Source organism: Sebastes fasciatus, chromosome 7, assembly GCF_043250625.1.
Source record: "Sebastes fasciatus isolate fSebFas1 chromosome 7, fSebFas1.pri, whole genome shotgun sequence".
Classification (NCBI taxonomy): domain Eukaryota; kingdom Metazoa; phylum Chordata; class Actinopteri; order Perciformes; family Sebastidae; genus Sebastes; species Sebastes fasciatus.
The window spans coordinates 27,450,170-27,470,903 of NC_133801.1; the positions used below are offsets into that span (position 1 = coordinate 27,450,170).

A 20,734-nucleotide genomic window follows, 5' to 3' on the forward strand; every position below is an offset into this window, starting at 1 on the left:
GAATGCAGGTTTAAACCACTTCCTCATTGGCTTCACTTTTCAGACCCGGAGTTTGCCCACTGATCTAGAGACAGTGTTTGGTTTGTCCATGCTGGGCTACTTTAGAAACATGGCAGCAGGCTCCGTGATTAGGACCCGCTCCCTATGCACGTATAAACGGCTCATTCTAAAGTAAGGAAAACACAACGATGCTCATTTTCAGGTGATTATACACTAAAGAGATCACATTTATTAAGATTATATTCCATTTCTGCCAATAGATCCCCCTAAATGCTACACACTGTTCAAGGACTGTGCAACTTTGGTAAGCACCATGTAGATAAGGGCTGCAACATACAGTAACAACTGAGGGGGGTGGGTTAAGAGGAACAAGGAACAGAAAGCTGTCAGGAGGGCCGTGTTGAAATAGTAGAAGCATTTAAAACAGCCGTTCTCACGTTGTTGGGAAAATTGCCATAGAAAAGGAAGGTCTTATAACTTCAAATTCTTGCCTTTTACCAGTTAATCTCACTCGCACGCACGCACGCACGCACGCACGCACGCACGCACGCACGCACACACACACCATGATATGACTGTATCTTATATTTTTATTTTTACCTTTATTTATTCAGGGAGAGGTTCACATTCACACCTGGACGCTGACCAGTACAAACAAAGTCTGATCTGCTGGCCACTGAGCAGCTCCACTGGAGCAGTTGGGGTTAAGTGCTTTGCTCAAGGGCCCCTCAGTGATGGTAATTTTTTCACTTCCACTTATTCCACCCAGAATTATCCTGTCGGTCCGGGGATTGAAACTGCGAGCTTCCGGTCTCAAGCTCGCTTCTCTAACCTTTAGATCACTACTGACCCTTGTTCCTGTTCTCTGTGACCTCCAGTAAAAGCAGTCAGTTATCTCCTGTGAGGCACATGACTGGTCATTCATTAACTTCTCTAATAAAACCGCTGCAGCTGTTATTTGCTGGTGGACTGAGGACGGATATGACTGGTCAATACTAACCTCATGTCAAGCAATACTGTGGTGTCAAAAATGCTCTATTGCAAGTAAAAGTAGTGCATTCTAAATCTAACACAAGTTTAGTAACATCAGTGAAATAGGTGCATGAGCTGTTTTAAAGCCTTGTTTGTGGTTATCTTTGCATATTTATGCATTTGAATGTTCTGTTTCTGTTCCTAAATGTTACTATTATCCAAAGGTTTTGAATACATAAGATCCACCATGTAAGTTTTACTGCAGAGCAAACAGTAAACGACAGACATGGTTTCATTTGTATATCCAAAGTTCATACTGAAGTAGATAATCTCTCAGTCAACCACAGTTGGTGGTTGACTGAGAGATGATTCACTTCCTTTTCTGACATCCTGTGTTATCCTGGCCAGGAACCATTACACAAACTGACTTCAGACTTTAGGTCAATATTACACCTATAGTCAGTGTGAGGTTATGTATGATAGCTTCAAACATCACATAGATCGCATAGCGGGTTCTTTACACACAAATGATCACAGCTCAAACTAGTGCACGTCTGCCAGCTTCAGTTGTTCTTTTATTCGTTCACATTTTTTCCTCACGAAACATGATATCCTGTCCGGCATCATGAGAGTTCCTCCATGCTATTAGATGAGTCATTCCAGGACATTAATGGAAACACAGACAGGATGGAGGAGGGCTTTTCTTCCTTCTCATCATTGGATTCTATTGATTTTCATTTATTTTTTATGAAAATGACCTTGCAGAATCTTGCTTGAGTTGTGTAATCCCTCACAGTGAACATCTGTGTTTTTAATAAGTTAATGTTAAAAGTGTTTGGGAATGCAATGCATCATCTCATAAGGATAATGTTACCTTGACAGAGATAGAAGTAGGCATGGCGTTCACTGTTACTGTGTGTCATAATTATGGTCTGTGCTAACCTGGATGCAATTAACTGTGGTTGATGGCAGAAAACCACTACAAATATACCATTTTGACTTTCATGTACCTTTAAATACAACTTTGAATGTAGGAAGGAATATCATCACACTGTGAGATTGCTACTTAAACTTAAGAATAAGGTCTCACAACCTCTTCCACCACTGATGTTTGGGTAATGTTAAACAGCAGTATGAGCTAAGACATGCATAAGCATTAGTTGGTCCTTTATTTTTCTTTTTTTTTAACTTCTTTTTTTTTCTTTTCAACAGGTACAGTCGTACAGCACAATCACATGTTTTGACATGACACAACAGGGTCATAAGTGTCCTTAGGGAGGCAGTCCGTGAGCTTCGGCGTCCCCACAATGTCCATACATTGTTCCATTAAGTAGGAATGAGTAATATTTATCATCCATAGGACCAGAGAATACATAAATGTACAGGGGGAGGAGGGGGAATTATATGTTTATTTATACTTATATTAGGAGAGAAGGGAAGATAAGAATAAATAAATATATAAATAAATAAAAATAAATTAAAGATGAGAGATAAAGTTAGAAAATAGAAATAAATATAAAAGAAGACAAAAAAATTGGAATAATAATAATAAACAAAAATAAATAAAAGATAAATAGATAAATACAAATAGGGCAAACAAATAATAATAAATAAATAAATAAAATAAAAATAAAAATAAAGAGAGACAAAGCAAATATTAGTTGGTCCTTTAAAGCTTGAAATGGACTCACGGAAAAACTGAGAATGATGTGAAAGATGGAACAATATAGTTGTGTTCACGGCCACAGACCACAGTACAGGCTAAACACCCTAACCAAGTTCATGTTGGAAGCTGTAAAATCATCATGAATCAAGAAGCGAAAACACATCCCTTCTGTTTGACACTGATAACGTTTCTTTATTGCTATAAAGCTGTGTTGATACAATTGGACTGCCTGCTATCTGAACACCGCCTACTGTAGGAAATCGAAACCTATCTGTGGAATAAAAAACCTAACTTGTAAAAACGTCTCCCATTTTGCATCAGAGTCCGCAGAAACACTTCCTGCAGCTCAGTGAACTCCACTCTCCCACGGACCAACCATGGCTTTCAATCAGCAGCAGCCTTTCTATAACCCAGTAAGTCCTTCTATAACTTGTCTTTATTTTCCTGACGGATGATGATGATGATGTGGAGGCTGGTCGGGTTATCTCAGGGCACAGAGTTAGACGGTTATAAGATTTGCAGGACCTTTTACATCGAGATCTGCTCTTAAATCCCATAAACAAATACTAATAATATAAATAATGAAACTATTTCAACTCAATAGTGCGTTCTCTACTTGTTTACAACCTTTTATTGATCATCTTTCTATAATGCGCAGTATTTCAGTTCCAGACGCAGCTTCCTGGAGACTCTTCTGGCACTAATTAATTCACGTTAAAGACGTTTAAGACATCCTGTCCCACACGGTCTCACACCGGGACAAGAAGACACGTAGAGTCTAAAGACGTGTGGAGAAGCTGGACCCGTTAGCTGCTGAGTACAGAGCAGGAGTGAGGCTATACTCTCGTGGTCATACCGTTGTTGTTTTTTTGGGGGAGGGGGGTTACGCGCGCGCATACATGAATGCGCCCGTTTACGTGCAAAAATATTATAATATTATCAAACATTTCAATTCATACAGAGAATATTTAGCTTGGGACAACAAAGGAACATAAAAGAAACGATAAAACGCCCAGTGGACAGCCACTTTGTGTTACTGTGTTTAAATCTTAAAAACTAGGTCACTTTTCCTGAGGTGACCCTCAAATTGCGAAATCTGAGACAAGATCTGCAAAAACTCTCGCGAGACTCTCTGCCCTAATTTAATTTAACCTTTGGTCAGTCCCAATTCTCAATTGCATCCGCGTTTCACCTCACTTGCGCCTTTTCCTTGCGCCTTAGTCCCTAGGAAACCATGCAAGGAAACAAGGAAATAATGTTTTCAGAGAACTGAGACGTTCTTTCCTCTGAAGCGTCACGTGAAGCGACGTCCGGGTCAGCAGCAGCTGATCACAGCTGGATCAGCTGTCAGTCGACTTCAATAGCTGTTTATTATGTACCCTCCCACTTCTGAAAATATTGATCCCCCCCCTCCCCACCTTAATGCCATGGGGTAAATCAAGCATTGCATATTTGGATCCCTGGCCACAGTAATGTGGTGTCCTGAGAAGAAGCTACAGGAAATATGACCTATTAACCTGGAAAGTACAAATACAAATACATATCGAATAAATGCTTTATGTTTGACAAAAGGACAATTATGAAACTAATAATGATTAAATAATTACAAAAGGTAATGATATTAAAACACACAATAATAAAACAAAATGCACAGATGTGCAAAATGTTAAAAGGGGACATAGCCTATCATGAAAAACTCACTTTTTCAGTGCTTGTGCACATACAGTACACGTGGGTCTACCAACCCACAAACTATAAGACAACCCAGTCCGTTTTTGTGGGCTGCCGGCCTGCTGTGGTTGGTAACTCTGTGTTACACTTGGCTGTAACACAAGTTAGTTTTTAATGAAAATCTATAAAAACCTCTTTTAGAGCCTATGATGTTCTGTGTTTGTATATGTGCACCTAAACCAGAATAAAGGTCATATAATTTAGGCTACTGTAGTAGGAACCATGTTGATCCATTCCCTTCCCAATCTAACCATGTACAGTGATGGACTAAAACGGACCGGGCGTACAAGCTTGATTTATTTTGTCCAGTAAAGTCAATTTTATTTAAATAGCCCAATATCACAACTTTGCCTCAAGGGGATTTTATACTAGCAATAACATGTATATATTAGTAGTTAGAATGAAACACAGCTGTTGACCTGTTATGTCCTGTCCTTTGTAGAGAATCCCCTTCACTGGATCGATCCATGGTGGTATGCAGGAGGGGAAGTCCATCAGCATCAATGGACGAGTCCTGCCTAGAGCCGACAGGTCAGACTGCTCTTTTTAATCAGTTGATCTCACAGCTGTAGTGCTTGCACACAAAATGTAACATTTCATAAAATATTTGAATTCCAAAAAAACATGCATGTGAAAAACAAGTAGCGAGAGAAATATGTTATTTGTAAATTTTGTTTCCTGAGATGTTTTATTTTTGGTTTTCTTAACGTGATATACAATCATCGCATTTAGACATTCTTTCCTCTACTCTTGGCTTCACTCACACTATGACTATCATCTCCAGTAATCCTACAGTATGAAAATAGTTTCAGGGTTCTACAGTGGGACGACACCTAATATTCTCATTACTATTAAATAGGGAATGTGTCTCGTTTTGTTTCACAGTAGGTAAAATGCTGCCTTTATGCTATGTTGTTAATAATTTCATTTCATTCTGACTTAGTTTTAAGTGTTTATTTATCACTAGGGCACATTGTGCTTAATGAATTCCATTCATTTTCAATTAAGGCTTTTTTTTTCTTTTCTTGAAAAAAACCCAACACAAAAAACAAAGTATTTAGAACTAAACTAAGTTATTGGTGATTAACAATCAGTTTTTTCTCAGCGAAACACATTGTGTTTTTCCTTGAGGAATAATAAACATGTTGAATTAATCTGACTTCTGTTTTTCTCCAGGTTCCATGTGAATTTACAGTGTGGTTCCAGCAACAATTCGGACGTTGCTCTCCACTTTAACCCACGATATGACAGCCACCCTGGTTATGTGGTTGCCAACTCCTTCCAGAATGGCACCTGGGCCAGTGAAGAGAGGAAGCACAGCTCACCGTTCCCTGTTGGCTCCACCTTCAGCCTCAACATCACAGTCTCCCGTGATTCCTACCGGGTCTGTATAGGGACAGAATTGCTGACAATCTGAAAAAATGATCTACTGCGTTGGGTCCGAGTACACAATTCTAGAAATTGAATTCAGTCTAAAAATTAATTCGGTCTCGTTTGTAAGTGAATATCATTTTGAAGAACACAAGTTATTTTTTATACGAAAAATAATATCATGCAAAGAATAATTAAATTTAAGAAGACAAAAACACAATAACGTCTCAAGTTTGAGCTCCCTCAAGTGTGCCTGCACAATTTTAAAGCTAGAGTGAAGATACTGGCATCATATGAAACTAGAAAAACCTAAAGAATCCGTTGGTACCAACCATGTCATACTAATTTGTCGAGATGGAGGTTAAATAACGCTCCAAAGTTACGCAAAATTTTGGTGAGGAAAAAACTGGCATGGCCATTTTCAAAGTGGTCCCTTGACCTCTGACCTGAAGATATGGAATGAAAATGGGTTCTATGGGTACCCACGAGTCTCCCCTTCGTAGACATACCCACTTTATGATAATCACATGCAGTTTGGGGCAAGTCACAGTCAAGTCAGCACACTGACACACTGACAGCTGTTGATGCCTGTTGGGCTGCAGTTTGCCATGTTATGATTTAAGCATATTTATTATGCTAAATTATATATGTTTGTATAAAATAAGCATACGTGAAAAAAAATATGTGATCAACAATTAACTATGGACAGTCATGTGATTAATCGCGTTTAAATATTTTAAACAATTGACAGCCCTTATTTGAACACATTTAAAACATCCCACTTTTCCTTGCTCCGAAATGAGACACTAATGAAATTCCATATTTTCTCCCCAGGTGGATGTCAGTGGCAGCCACTTCATGGAGTTCAGACACCGTATCCCATGTCACCAGGTGGACACCATCGTAGTAGCTGGGAACGTAGAAATTTCCTCCATTGCCTTCCAGAGCCCTATGGTGAGGATGCTACCAGAATTAAGTATTGCATTAATTGTGTTTCGTGTACTTTTTTGTCAATGCTCTCGTTATGAATAACCCTAATACATGAGTCAGCATGTAGAGTTTGTGAAGAGTGTTACGGAAGGCTGAATGGGATTAAAATGGTTTCCTTTTGTGTTTCGTTTCCTGGACAGCCGGCATTTCCTGTTCAGCCGGCGTTTGCTCCACAGGTGGCCTTTCCCCCCCAGGCTGGCTTTCCTTCTTATCCAGGGTTTCCAACCCAGCACCCATACCCTTCGCAGCCTGGATTCCCTACGCAGCAAGGATTCCCTACGCAGCAAGGATTCCCTACGCAGCAAGGATTCCCTACGCAGCAAGGATTCCCTACGCAGCAAGGATTTCCCTCCCAGCCTGGATTCCCCTCCCAGCCTGGATTTCCTCCGGCAGTGCCTGTGAGTATCAGCCAGGGTGGAGTTACAGTACTACAGACATTTTACAGAGCTGCTCTGAAAACCTTAATGGTGAAGTTAAAGGGTCAGTTCACACAAATTTGCACACACTAGTGATATCTAGCCATGTAGATAGTTCTGGTTTCATTTGTCCAGATTTGAAGCTATCTGTGTCTGAAGTGATAATCTCCACAAATGAACACAATTTTTATGAATTTTTGAAGCGTGAATGCAATCGCCAGAAGTAAAAAAGCTAACGTTAGGCTATAAACAAACTACACCACGGTCGCATGAACGCAAGTATACACAACGAGGCTGTAAAGGCGGACGAGTTGGAGTGATGATGTTTAGTAGTCTCATTTAACCACTTGTTAGCAACCCGCCTTTTTAAGACACATAAAGGCTTCAAAATTCACGAGTGGGATAGTTTTATGTTGTTGAACAAAACATTAAATTCTCTTCAGCTTGTGTTAACCACAGATCGTATTTCAGGCAATTAACTAAAAACCCATTGACCTCTAGATAAGGGAACGGGAAGTGCTGAAATGTTTAAACCCTTCTGGGTTTTAGGACTCATTCCTGTAGCACTCTATTGTTGAATGGATGTTAATGATCGGAAACAAACTGAGAAACAGGGACACAGAACATACTACATAGGGCATAAAACTTCCTTTTATGTAACAGATCACAGATTACAAAAAAGCAACTGCTGCTTGCACTTCTCTCTACAGATTGACACTGTCTGGAGTGATAGCACACCAGCAGCAGTTTTGTCATCTTTCATCTATAGATTAACGATACTCTTCGTTAATTTAACTACATTAAAAAAAAAGAATGAATATTTGTATAGCCTAATTAATTTTCCCATTCTGTCTCTATACAGGCTGTTCCATACAAGAACATCATCAGTGGTGGACTTAAACCTGGCAGGACCATCACTATCCAGGGGACTGTTAAAGCCAATGCCACAAGGTCTGACTTGATTTTCAATTGTTGCTGAATTTCACTTTGAAATCAATATTGTAGAAATTAAACAACATAACTCTATACGCAGTATAGTTGAAAAAAATGAGGATTCAAATTAAACTCAAACACAGAATACAATACAGAACATAAATACACACTGATTGCCCACTCATAGGCCAAAGATGTGCAGCCATGTCTGCCACTTCTCCACGGCTCCAGCTAACCAATAACCCTAGTTGTTTGTACTCAACTTCAACCAGAGAAGAGGTGAAACTGCCTGGTGTAAATCTGGCTGGACTATCAATCGGCACACTCTGCATGACAGAGCCCATTCCTGCCCCCCTGACTTACACAGAGACCATATATCTGCCCCTAGACCGTACTACTGGCCCAAGACTCTACATCTGTGCCTAGACCATACATTTACCCTTAGACCTTATATCTGTCCTAGAATGTACAGATCTGCTCTTTTAAACGGATGGTTCGGGTGTTTTTCCTCTGTGTTTCCTCTCAGGTTCATTGTGAATCTCAGCTATCACTCTGGCATCGCTCTGCATTACAATCCACGATTCGACGAGAACGCTGTGGTCCGAAACACCAAACAGGGGGCGAATTGGGGTTCTGAGGAGCGCGGCGGAGGGATGCCCTTCCATCGGGGAAAGCCTTTCACGGTACCACTGCAAACACTTCACTGACGCATTAACGCAATCGATCTTTCGGGGGTTGTAGCGGGCTCAGTTTTAAAGCTAATGAAGATACTGGTATCATATGAAACAAAAAAAAACTAAGCAATCCATTGATACCAAACATGTTATACTAGCTTGTCGTGAAGGAGGCTAAGTAGCGCTCTAAACTTACGTTAAATTTTGGCGAGGAAAAACTGGCATGGCCATTTTTTCTGATAGCTGTTGTTGCCTGTTTGCCATGTTATGATTTGAGCATATTTTTTTTATGGTAAATGCAGTACCTGTGAGGGTTTCTGGACAATATTTGTCATGGTTTTGTGTTGTTAAGTGACTGTCAATTGACAGCTCTAGTTAGTATACGTCATTGTATCTCCATCACTTCAGCTGCATAGTTGTGTGCATAGCTAAACTAGCTCTCAAAATCATTGTGATCATTGTGCAGGGATACATTTTTTTTCCATACCTTGATGGACCCCACCATTTACTATGGGATATTCGGGCCATTTAATGATATAAAGACGTTTAATCTCTGAGTTCTACAGTAAATCTCAAAAATCTGAAATTGAAATGAAGTCAGTCATTTTGAGAGTTCACAATTCTGAGAAGAATTCTGAGCATATTCATTTAGAATTTGACTTTGTGCTCTTTTGTTCCTCTGCTATAGACTAAATGTCAGCGTGATGCACAAAAGAGAGGGAATCACAGATAGTGACATTATGTGAAAACACACAGGCATCATCTGACTGATTCACATAACATTTCACAATCAAAACTTGCGACACAAACATTGCATGTCCTTAATAAGGAGGTTTATGTGTTTACAGGACAAATCTCCTTTTTTTTTTTTGCTTTCGTTTAGCTGACAGAATTATTTAATAGATTTTCCTAGCATTTATATTCTACCATCTCACAAGAAGACTTCATGCTTGTAGTCAGCGTTGGGAGGGTTACTTTAAAAATGTAGTCCGATACAATTACTAATTACCAGTTAAAAATTATGATAAGTAGCCTAATCCAAGTATCACAATATAAAAGTAATGTAATCGGATTACTTTCCGTTACTTTTGGATTACCTCAATACCGAATATGTAAATAAAGACAAGAGAAAAGAAAAATGCTGAAATGTTCACCATTATTTTGTATGTAAAGCAGAAAAGAGGAACAACATCACAGTACAGAGCGAGTTCTGCCTTCCAGCTTTGAAAATACTGTCATCATCCAAGGACTCCAACCACTGGCACATTAGTTAGCCTACTGGATCTTAACTTAGAGCAGCAGCAGCAGTACCCATATAAATTAAATTAACCTACATGCAAATTTCTAAGGCTTTACCGTGTGTAATTGTGGTCATATAAATGTAATTTATGGTGCTGTTAGATTGCTGCTAAATGTGTACTTTTGGACTGAGACAATTACAGAGACTGTGAATGAGCGTGGTTGTGTCTTGAAGGTAACCCGCAAATTGGGAAGTCTGATCTGACATCTGCTAAACCTTGCAAAAAACTCTCGTGAGACTCGCTGCCCGACGACCTTAGGTCAATATCTAAACTTAACAATCTCGCAAGAGTTTCCCAAGTTTGCTGGTTCCCTTCTAGACACGACCCCGTGTTGCTCGCTTTGTGAGAGAGAGAGAGGAGGGGAAGAGAAAGTGGACTTTGCCCGCAAAGTTGTTAATAATAATAATATTGTGAATGTCAACATTATGAATGAAGCTTTGAGCTATTCGGTACAGCCCTACAAATTTCCCGGTTTGTCAAGTATTAGGTTTGCTGCACCAGAAATATAAAGCAGTTTGCCTGAAGCTGAAACACAGTATTGTTCCTGAATAAAAAGGAATCAAGTCTCCCCTCTATCATTTTCCTATAGTTACACATTCACTGCCCTGCCTCACATCTGTAATATATCTGCCGCTTTTACACTCTTTGACCAATAGGTGGCTTTGTGTGCATGTGAAGCCCAGATGAAGCCTCAATGAACCCTTTTTTGAACCAATTTGCTGGAGAGTTTTAATACTTCATGAAGCTCCATCTCGCCATCACTAGTCTCTTCCGTTAATATTTTATTTTTTCAGTCGCATAGATCACGTTCTGTTGTGGTTCATTGCTTCCCAGACTTGAGCCAGACATGTCTTAAAACCCCTATGTGTGTGGTGACTCCTAGTGGTAGTATCAAAAAAGACACTGTGACAAGTTTGTTGATTGATTACGAAATGCCCCCTTTTTTTCTTTCAGATGACTATCTGTTGTGAGAGTCACTCCTTCAGGATTGTGGCCAACGGGATGCAGGCACACACCTATCAGCATCGCATCACTCCCATCAAACAAATTGCCAGCCTGGAGATCGATGGCGACATCAGCCTGACCTCTGTGGTGGTGTAGAGAGCCAGGACCTGTGACTGGTCTTGATAATCTTACACACAACCTTGACAACAGCCATTGCATTTATTAATGAACCCATGCTAATTCTGGATATTGTATATTTGCCTCCTATGTATTCATACCACATAATCATTCTCATTTTTATGTTGTTTATACAGATATTGAAAACACTGGTTCTTAAAGGAAAAACCCAACCAAGGATTATCAGGTCCAGTCAGTTCATACATTTGAATAATTCTGGTTTAATTCAGTATTCTGGGGTTTATTTATAGGTATTCTGTGTATTAGTCACTGAGGTGCAAGGAGACAAGGCAAGATCTGCAAATCACAACCCATAATAACTCCTGGATTTCAATGAACATCAGACTGAATGCAGCTAACGAAGTAAAAGTGTTTATCAACAGTTCCACAGATATTTGAAAAGTAAAAGTTCCTAAAAAAATGAATAGGCTACTATATTCAATACAAGAGCCTCTTAATTGTGTATTCATGAATGTTTGTGAAACTTTGAAATTAAAGTATAGTGTGACAACATGTGTTATGGTGTGATTAATTATTTCCTGCTGGAACTTGAAAAGATAAAAGGCAAGAAAATGAACAATTAAACTACTCTAGATAACAAAATGTTAAACAAGCTATAAACATAATCTGTAAATACCTCATGAAAGAAATATGTTTTCATTTATTTCTAGTTTATCAGTCAACTTATGTGGTCAGCAAATTGACGGCAGCCTGTAAGAATGCAAGAAGGCCTTTCTCTAGAGGATGAATTCCTAACCTGTGTGCAATATAATAATCTTGTTTTGTCATAATCATAAACTCTATTGGAGGCTATGGTATGACAGCTTAAGGCTATAAGTGAGGCACAGTAGGGATTCAAAACAAACATGCAAATCATGAATAAAAACAAAGAAACAATAAAATTACTTTTTAAAATAAAAATGATTTTGGATAAATTATAAATTTAAGAACAAAAATAAACCACTTTTTATGTTCGATTTATGTTAAAGGTCACTTTGAATGATTAAGCAAGGGATAATGTACAGCTAGCCGGTCATTGTGTGGAAAGAATCCCTGACAGGGGTCTCTCATCGCCCTGAAGGGGATTCTTTCACAGCAATGACCCGGTAGCTGTACATTATCCCGCTTATTACACGGCTTCTTACTTAAAGGTCCCATATTGTAAAAAGTGAGATTGTCATGTCTGTTATAGTATAAAGCAGGTTTAAGTGCTATATAAATATTGTGAATGTATTGAAACGTTCAATATACGGAAAAATACGCACAGCCTGTATTCCAAAATTGTGCGTTTGAAACAAGCCATTTGTGTCCATTTTTCCTAGCAAGGCAACAGTTTGGGACGAAATTAGCTAAAACAGAGCGTTTCAGACAGAGGATGAATACAGGTATATTCAGGCAGACAGTATGAGGAAAATAAAGTTTTTTTTTTAACATTACAGCATGTAAACATGTTCTAGTAGAAACACAAAGTACAAGTATGAACCTGACAATGAGCATAATATGGGACCTTTAAGAAATCAATATTTTGACACAAAAACTGACATCAGAGCTGCGCCCATAGCAACGGTCTGTTATACATAGCAACGGTCTGTTATACATAGCATTGGTCTGTTATACAGAAATTACAGACTGCAGAACGCCGTGAGTGATCAATCAGAATCGAGTATTCAACACAGCCGTGTAATAACTAAAGATAATGTAGAAAAACAAAGATTTTTAAATTTGGGACGGTCCACATTAATTTCGGGACAGCTTCCCAGCTAACATGGTTATGTGGGCCCCACATGGGTTATGCTGGGGGTACCTGGGTACCAAGTGGGTATGGGCCCAAAATAGGCATCTTATCTGGGGCCCATTTGGATCAACTAAGTTGGTCCCACATGGGCTCCCCATGTGGGCTACCCGTGTGGGTCCTAGTTAGGTCACTACTGGGAAATTAGTGCATGGGACCGACATGGAAACTGTGGACAAACCCACTTACAACCCATATTTCAGCCCATGTAGTCCCCATGTAGTTCCCACATAGAACTTAAACCTGGGGCCGAGATGGGTTTTGGTTTATGTTGCCCAGATTGGGCCAATATAACATCCGGTGTACTCCTGCATGAAACCCACAAGGGCAATTGGCATGGGGCCATTATGGAACCCACGGACAATCCCATATAGGGCCCATTTTTCAGCCCATTTACTACCCACATGGGCCCCACATACAAATGTTGGCTGAGTTTAGGTTGTATTTCGGGACGGTTCCGGGAGGATGGGGGAAGAAGTTAGTTTAGAGCCCTGGGTGGATCAATGCTCCCATGTTCCCTCTGGAACAGGCACTTTTTGACAGTGGCATTGCTATACAGTACTCTGTTAGAATAGCTGGAAAATGCACATTTTGACAGTGGCAGCTGGAATGTTATGTATTACGTCCCGAATTGTTTTAATAAAAAATGCTAAAAATAGGAATGTTTTTGGTGGTTTAATTTAAGACAAAATTGCTTGTTTATAGTATGCTTTTTGAAGAAATTGTGTCTTATTTTCAGCAGTTTTGCTAATTATTATTCTTAGAGTTGAGGTATAAATTCTCTTATTTTTTTCTCGTAATATTACGACTTTTTTTCTCATAAAGTTATGACTTTTTTTCTCGTAATATTACGACTTTTTTTCTCGTAAAGTTATGACTTTTTTTCTCGTAATATTCCAACTTTTTTTCTCATAAAGCTATGACTTTATTCTCGTAATATTACTACTTTTTTTCTCGTAAAGTTATGACTTTTTTTCTCGTAATATTACTACTTTTTTTCTCGTAATATTACGACTTTTTTTCTCCTAAAGTTATGACTTTTTTTCTCGTAATATTCCGACTTTTTTTCTCATAAAGTTATGACTTTATTCTCATAACATTACTACTTTTTTTCTCATAAAGTTATGACTTTATTCTCATAACATTACTACTTTTTTTCTCATAAAGCTATGACTTTATTCTCGTAATATTACGAATTTATTCTCATAAAGTTATGACTTTATTCTCATAATATTATGACTTTTTTCTCGTAAACTCCTGACGTTATTCTCGTAGTATTACAACTTTTTTTCTCTTAAAGTTATGACTTTTTTCTCGTAATATTATGAAATCTTTCTGTAAATCTCAGATGTTTTTTCCCTCAATGTGGCCCTAATACTCCGTAGTGCACTGTCTCTTTGGCCCTCACTGCATTAGACTTATATACTATATACCTAGTCTATAAACGGTGTTACCTTCATCACAATGCTCAAATGTTTTGCACTCCAGACACATTTATTTGTATAAGTTTGCCTAAAATGTCTCTTTTGATAGTAAAGGTTGCTGACCCCTGGTCTAGCCCCACAGTGGTGCATCTACAGGGTCTGTCCAGCAGAGGTCGCTAGTTGACCACCTCTATCTGCAGCACTGAGCCTTCAGAGAGCAGGACTGACTGGGAGCAGCCAGCTATGATAACGTTAGCTAGGAGCTAGGAGCCAGTCTGCGGCTTCTGTTCCTACGAGCCGAGCTGCACCCAGTAACCAGCAACCAGCAACCAGCAACCAGCACCAGCGGTGCTACAACATTGCTCTACTGGAGAACAGTGAGTATCTCTATCTTACAAATAAACCTGAGTGATCGGAGTGAGGGGAGACTTTTATGTGTGAAGACAGCAGTGTTTGAGTCAGTCTGGATAATAATAATCACAGGATCTCAGTGTGGTGTTTCCAGGATTTTGCTTCACCATAAAAAATGAGGGCAAAGAACTGCAGGCTTTAATACCCAATTAGTCTATTTATCCAGCCAGAGGGCTCACTGGAAAGTTAAACTAAACACTCAATGAATTACTGCTGGCTTGTGTGTTTGGTGCTTTGTGTCTGCGGTGGAATAAAAGCTCAGATATGATGTTATTAGGTAACGTTACCCCTCCACCTAGCTCAGCTAGCGTTAGCTCACGTTAATGTAGCCGAGCAGCTACACCTCTTTCAGCCCTGTCATGCTTTTTATTGTCCCTCTGACTTCACATTGAATGCGGAGTGTGGGGCTGATTAATGTTGCTTTGTGGACGTTAGACTCCAGGTGTTAGCATCCTTTTAACCTCAGCCAGACACAGAAGAGAGCTTAAAACAGGAGGCACTGCTTTAATGTCCCATCAGCCCTGGTGGTTATTATAATAGACACAACGTGACACTAATGTTGATACAGAAGCTGTCCATTCACTGTGGACCTGTTTATGTTGAAAGAAAAGGAAGTTAGTGACTGAAAAAGACCTTTTTTAGGACACTTTGTAGTGTTCTGGCTAATTGCTTTGTAGATAGTTCACTGGGCAGCATTATATTTGTTGTAGTGATGGGAGTTCAGGCTCTTTTTAGTGAGCCAGATCTTTTGAGCTCAGCTCACCAAGAGGAGCCGGCTCTTTCGGCTCTCAAACTCTCTCTCTCCGTTTTACCACTTCTGCCTTTTTATGATTCAGCTAAATTTAGTGCTGTTTTGACCTATGATTAGTATGTGTGCATATCACTTAAAGGGACTCTTTGTAAGATTCAGAAATGCTTGTTAACAGCGACACCTGTGGCCGTTAAGTCAACGAAAGTCAGCGTCGGGCTCGCGCTTGTGCTCGCTCTGAATAGACATGAACGAGCATCGCTCAACACAGTGAGGCGACACACGTCAGCTAAAACCACAATATCACTCTATATTTCACCTGCTTGGCAGTAATGTTAGCTGACCAGACGAAGGTCTCTCTATGAATCACTGCTGATCCTAGTGTTGACTTTTCGGGAGGCTGAAGCAGGAAGAGAAACGTTATCGTCTCCGACCGCGGAAAACCTCTGTTGGTCTGGAGGAGCTGCAGCATTTATTTCTGCACAAACGTCCACTGCACATTCACTAGATATTCTCAGAGCTAAACTAACTTTTCTGCAGTGTGTAGTGTGCACGCATGAACGTGAGGTGGAGCGAGAACGAGCGCAGCGTGTGAGTGAAGGCAAGCAGGCAGAGGAGCAGAGTACAGCAGAGACTCTGGCCCTGGAGACCAAAGCTATGGTCTCCCCCGCGTACAACGACCGCCGCAAACACTGTTTTGCAAGACGGGCTTCACATGCGCATATGCGAGCGCGCATGGGAAACCGACCCGGTAAATTTATACGTGTAAAAAATTACAAACAGTCCCTTTAAATTATTCAATATAATTATACTAAACCTTATAATTTCCAGAATACCATAATTTTACATGCTGCTTCATTTCCGACTGTCACTCATCTTGTCTGCTATTCGCGCACTGCACTCCTTTCTCTCCTTCTCTGTACCTGTAGACCGTCAGTGCGCCGTGCATCCCCGCCCCTCCCTGCTTCATGGTCTGTCATCACCTAACGTCATTAACACAACATTCAGTCACAGTCAGTGCATGGAGTGCCCGTGGCGCGGAGAAGATTAACCTATCATTCTGCCTTGAATTAACTAAAGAAAAAAAAAAAAAAAACGGCTCTCGGACAGGAGCCGGCTCCTATCGTTCACTTAAAAGAGCCGGCTCTTTGAACCGGCTCGTTCGCGACCGAAACATCACTACTTTTTTGCAATATGTCAACTTGGTTTTGAGGCACTGTGTCCTATTGTTTCAACTACCAAACTCAGAGCTTCACTGTGATATCTCTGTGTTGTGTTTTTGCAGTGCTAAGCTGTGACACTTCTAGCTGGGAGTAACGTTACAGAGTATCACCTAATAAGAGGGATCCATGCCCACTATTACATATGCTGTAATTAAAGTAGGAGGTGGTTGTTTGTTTGGGACTCCAGCCTAGTGCTGCCCTGCAGTAGAGGAGTCTCTGTGTGTCACTCAGCAGCTAATGAGAACCAGGCTGAAGGAAGTGTGTATCTGCCTGTCTGCTTGTGTCAGTTTGTGGCAGGGGTTCCTGATTTTTGAGGGTTTGGAGAGAGAGAGACCCAGTAAAAAAAAAAAAATGAGGCCAGGAATGTGTTTTGGTCCTGCCAAGCTCCTCCAATGGGCCTCTGTAATAATGTAAGAGTGTTGGAGGTCTTCAGTGACGTAGGGCTGTGTTTTTTACAGGGCCATCTACACATGTGGACAGTTACAACATGCTGTGAGACTTTCAATGCTGTTTTTATCGTCTTGCAAAATAAATAAAGTGTACAAAATATACAATAGCCAGATGCTAGTTGGGAAGATGGATATTGTTACTTTGTCAGTAGTTATTATACCCATTTGAACTGGCAATACATTGTTATAATACTGATATAATAAGATGTAATTACAACTTACTTAAATTCTGATTAACCTCTTAAGCCCTAGAGTGCTGGAAGGTGTGGTTCAGCTAGACAGACATACCCAAAATAAATCAAGAATAGCTCCACAACTACCAAGTCTATATGCATGATCTTGGTCTGTATGGATAGGTAAGACCTCAGTGTAAATAGCATTGTGACTGTTACTATGCCTGAGTAAATTGTGATGAACCAAAGGAGAAATTTACATTTTTATCTTTGCCTAAAATGTTTTAGATTAGACAGTGGATAACACCATTATAGCAATGTTGCCATGCACAGAGATGCCACTGAACTCCTACAGCAACTCCTCGACTACAACTGTGCCAAAGCAGATATAAATAACACAAAGCACATCGATTCTACAAAGGTTTTTAGTAAGGATAGGAGCAGGCCGACTCTCCATTTGGCCACTTGGATACCCAAAGTGTGCCTACCTTTCTACCTCTTGAAAGGGAATGTGGTTATAAAATACTGCTGATATCCACTACAGGAGGCTATGTGCACACAATGGAGCCTTTGGCCATGATATTTACCCTGTGAATCATCACATTCTACCATTGTGCAACAGTATAAAATGAATAAAAAAAACAGATAGCGAAAACAGATATCACTGATAAGTTATCAATTATATTTTTGAATATAGAAAATAGTGAAAAAGAGTCCGTCTTTTAAGTTGTTTGTTTATACAATGGTAGTTATTCTTTACTTCTTTATGGTAATATTATATTTTTTGCATACATGTGAAGAAGTACCTTCACTAGATGAGCCAAAAACAGACTTTCCTGTCTAGTAATTGTATCCATAAACAGTTTCTCAGAACTATTAACACATGTTGATATTCCAGTATATAATTAGTTGTACAACAATGGAGTATTTTTATCCATATCGCTCATCCCTAGCTTGACAAATGACTTAAACAATTCATTATTCATCAACATTATTGCTGACTTTATTATTATATATATTATTTGTCAGCTGTGTCCAGCTTCACATGAAAATCATGCCTTTTTTCGTTAATATTTTGTATTTTGTAAGTTTGACACCGTTTGCTGTCCCTGTCTCTTTCCCCAGGGGATTGGTTCCTGGTGGTCACAACAAAAGCACCTGTGAACTGGACCTCCAGCTCTGTAGGGAAAATAGAGCTACGGTGGACGGAAACGCAGCATTTAGTGTGTCACCATGTTTAATCTGATGAAAAAGGATAAGGATAAGGATAAGGATAGGGAAGGGAATAGGAAGGACAAGAAAGATAAAAAGGAGAGGATGTCTGCAGCAGAGATGCGCAGCCTGGAAGAGATGAGCATGCGGCGGGGTTTCTTCAATCTCAAGAGGGAGGCCAAGCGTGAGTCCAAGACCAAACTGGAGATCTCCAACCCCATTCCCATCAAAGTGGCCAGCAGCAACGAGCTCACCCTCACTGACATTGAATCGGACGGCCTGAGCAACCGAAGCAGCATGGTTCTGGATGATCAGCTGAGCGCTGCCAGCTCCACTGATGACCTGAAGGGCGAGGGCGGAGGAGGACAGGACGGACATCGCGGTTCAGTACGTGAGCGTGTGGCTCACTTTGGTACACTTGCCAAGACGAACTCTGCGCAGGTGGGTCAGATGATGAAACGCTTCTCCTTTTCCCAGAGGAGTAAAGAGGAGAGCCCTTCGGAGGGCTCCACCCCCTCAGGCCAGAACTCTGCCGCCCCGTCCCCGCAAGTGGAGAGCAAAGTGTTCAGCATGCTCCGCAAGCACAGCCTGAAGCCGAACCCCGAAGCAGCACCAGAACCCAAAAAAGTCTACATCCCCGAAGTGGTCGACAAGACCTTCCCTGCACACCTGCAGCTGCCGGCTGTCGTCGCACCGAGTGAACCAGAAATCCGCGAGCTGGAGCTCCAACGCCGCAACACTGGCGACTTTGGATTTTCTTTGCGTCGCACCACCATGCTGGACCGCAGTCCTGACGGAGGAGTGTACAGGCGCGTTGTCCACTTCGCCGAGCCCGGCGCCGGCACCAAAGACCTGGCGCTGGGGCTGGTGCCGGGCGACAGGCTGGTGGAGATAAACGGACGGAACGTGGAGAACAAGAGTCGGGACGAGATAGTGGAGATGATCCGTCAGTCGGGGGACACGGTGAGGCTGAAGGTGCAGCCCATCCTGGAGCTGAGCGAGCTGAGCCGCTGCTGGCTGAGGAACACCGAGGGGCTGCGCAGGGAGGCCAGACAGGTAAGCAGCCGGTCCACTTTCTACGTACACACAGATGAAGGTCACTGTTTCGCTCTCTTTGCCATGAATGGTGCTCTGTTTTTCGATATCTTGGTCTTCCAATCTAAAGTCTTTCTTAAATCTGACATGTTTTCTCACAGTTTTTCAAGTGGCCAGTTTCAAGAACTTGCAAACACAGCAATGTCCCAGATTCTCGGAGATGCAGAGTTTGGGCTCTGCTTTATTGGCAAGCTTTTTTGTAAGATATCATACATTATCTCAGTGTCTGATCATGATGTGGGAGGTCATGCTGGCTGGATGTCAGTAAAGTCAAGGTGTCCTGCTAACTATTTGTGCCACATATTGGGTTGAAAAGAAAGCTTCAAGACTAAATTAATTGAAAGAAGAGCCGCCTGGTTTTACGAGTTTCCACCCTTGCCTTGGCTTTACAAAACATTTGTTAAAGTTGTGCTTTTCTCGCTGAGATAATGCATTTTTTTTTTACATTACTGTAAATTCTTGTTCTTATTTAATTGCAAGAATAAAATGTCTAGCCTAGAAAGCTTAAAGTCCAACTGAAATGAAATTGCTTACACATTTGCTCTGTAAATCACTTGTCCTGTGTTCTCCTTTGAGAAATCTCAGAAAAGAAAAGGGAGAAACTTATATTTAATAATATTATGGTTTCATGACGGCGCCCCCCCTAGTTTTGCATTAAATACCATTAGTTCTCCGTCTACACAGATGGAGACCTTATTTCAATACAGCCAATCAAATCTGGCATAAAGCAGTAAAGTCAGCGTTCTACCATAGGCGGAGCAGATGGTCACACTGAGTCAAACAGCAGCAAGCTACAAAACACAAGAGACTCTGAACATCAACAACCACATTATCTTTCCTGCTAAAGTCTCCTTCTTATCTAACTTGCAAACATGAACACAGGTCTTGTTCCTGCACCTTAGCTTGTTGAATGAGACAAACACTTGCCGGGGAAAAGTGCTAGATAGCTAATTAGCATGTAAACAGATCTACAAATGTCTCTTGGGTCCGGTCAGATGCTGACGTGCTCCTTACTCTTCAACACCACTACT

At 40.6% G+C, this 20,734-nt stretch overlaps 3 protein-coding genes across 6 annotated transcripts in view; all 3 read left to right on the forward strand.

Annotated features, from left to right (window-relative positions):
• LOC141770492 (kinase suppressor of Ras 1-like) overlaps positions 1-660 on the forward strand; it is a 49,510-nt gene extending 48,850 nt beyond the window's left edge. Inside the window, exon 19 of the mRNA XM_074640035.1 lies at positions 615-660. Coding sequence (XP_074496136.1) covers positions 615-645 — 31 coding nt within the window. The 3' untranslated portion in view covers positions 646-660. The remainder of the gene's footprint in view (positions 1-614) is intronic.
• Positions 661-2,890: 2,230 nt separating this feature from the next.
• On the forward strand, positions 2,891-11,689 carry LOC141770493 (galectin-9-like). 2 transcript variants are annotated; one of them, XM_074640041.1, is made up of 9 exons: positions 2,891-3,051; positions 4,812-4,900; positions 5,546-5,753; positions 6,575-6,694; positions 6,871-7,029; positions 7,084-7,128; positions 8,009-8,097; positions 8,606-8,762; positions 11,009-11,689. In XM_074640041.1, exons 1-9 carry the CDS (start codon positions 3,016-3,018, stop codon positions 11,153-11,155), a joined length of 1,050 nt encoding a protein of 349 aa, XP_074496142.1. In that variant the 5' UTR covers positions 2,891-3,015; the 3' UTR covers positions 11,156-11,689. The 2 variants fall into 2 exon arrangements, with proteins under 2 accessions (XP_074496142.1, XP_074496141.1); XM_074640040.1 differs by having other exon boundaries at positions 6,871-7,128.
• Positions 11,690-14,614: 2,925 nt separating this feature from the next.
• Positions 14,615-20,734, forward strand: part of myo18ab (myosin XVIIIA b) — a 140,700-nt gene continuing 134,580 nt past the window's right edge. For all 3 annotated transcript variants that reach the window (XM_074640050.1, XM_074640051.1, XM_074640062.1), the window contains exons 1-2: positions 14,615-14,769; positions 18,522-19,664. In XM_074640050.1, the coding sequence (XP_074496151.1) occupies positions 18,630-19,664 (1,035 nt within the window). In that variant the 5' untranslated portion in view covers positions 14,615-14,769; positions 18,522-18,629. The remainder of the gene's footprint in view (positions 14,770-18,521; positions 19,665-20,734) is intronic.

Coding starts and splice junctions, on each gene's coding strand:
- LOC141770493 (XM_074640040.1), top strand. CDS start 3,016: ATGGCTTTCAATCAGCAGCAGCCTTTCTATAACCCA. Junction 3,052..4,811: donor AGCAGCCTTTCTATAACCCA/GTAAGTCCTTCT, acceptor TGTCCTTTGTAG/AGAATCCCCTTCACTGGATC. Junction 5,754..6,574: donor TCTCCCGTGATTCCTACCGG/GTCTGTATAGGG, acceptor TTTTCTCCCCAG/GTGGATGTCAGTGGCAGCCA.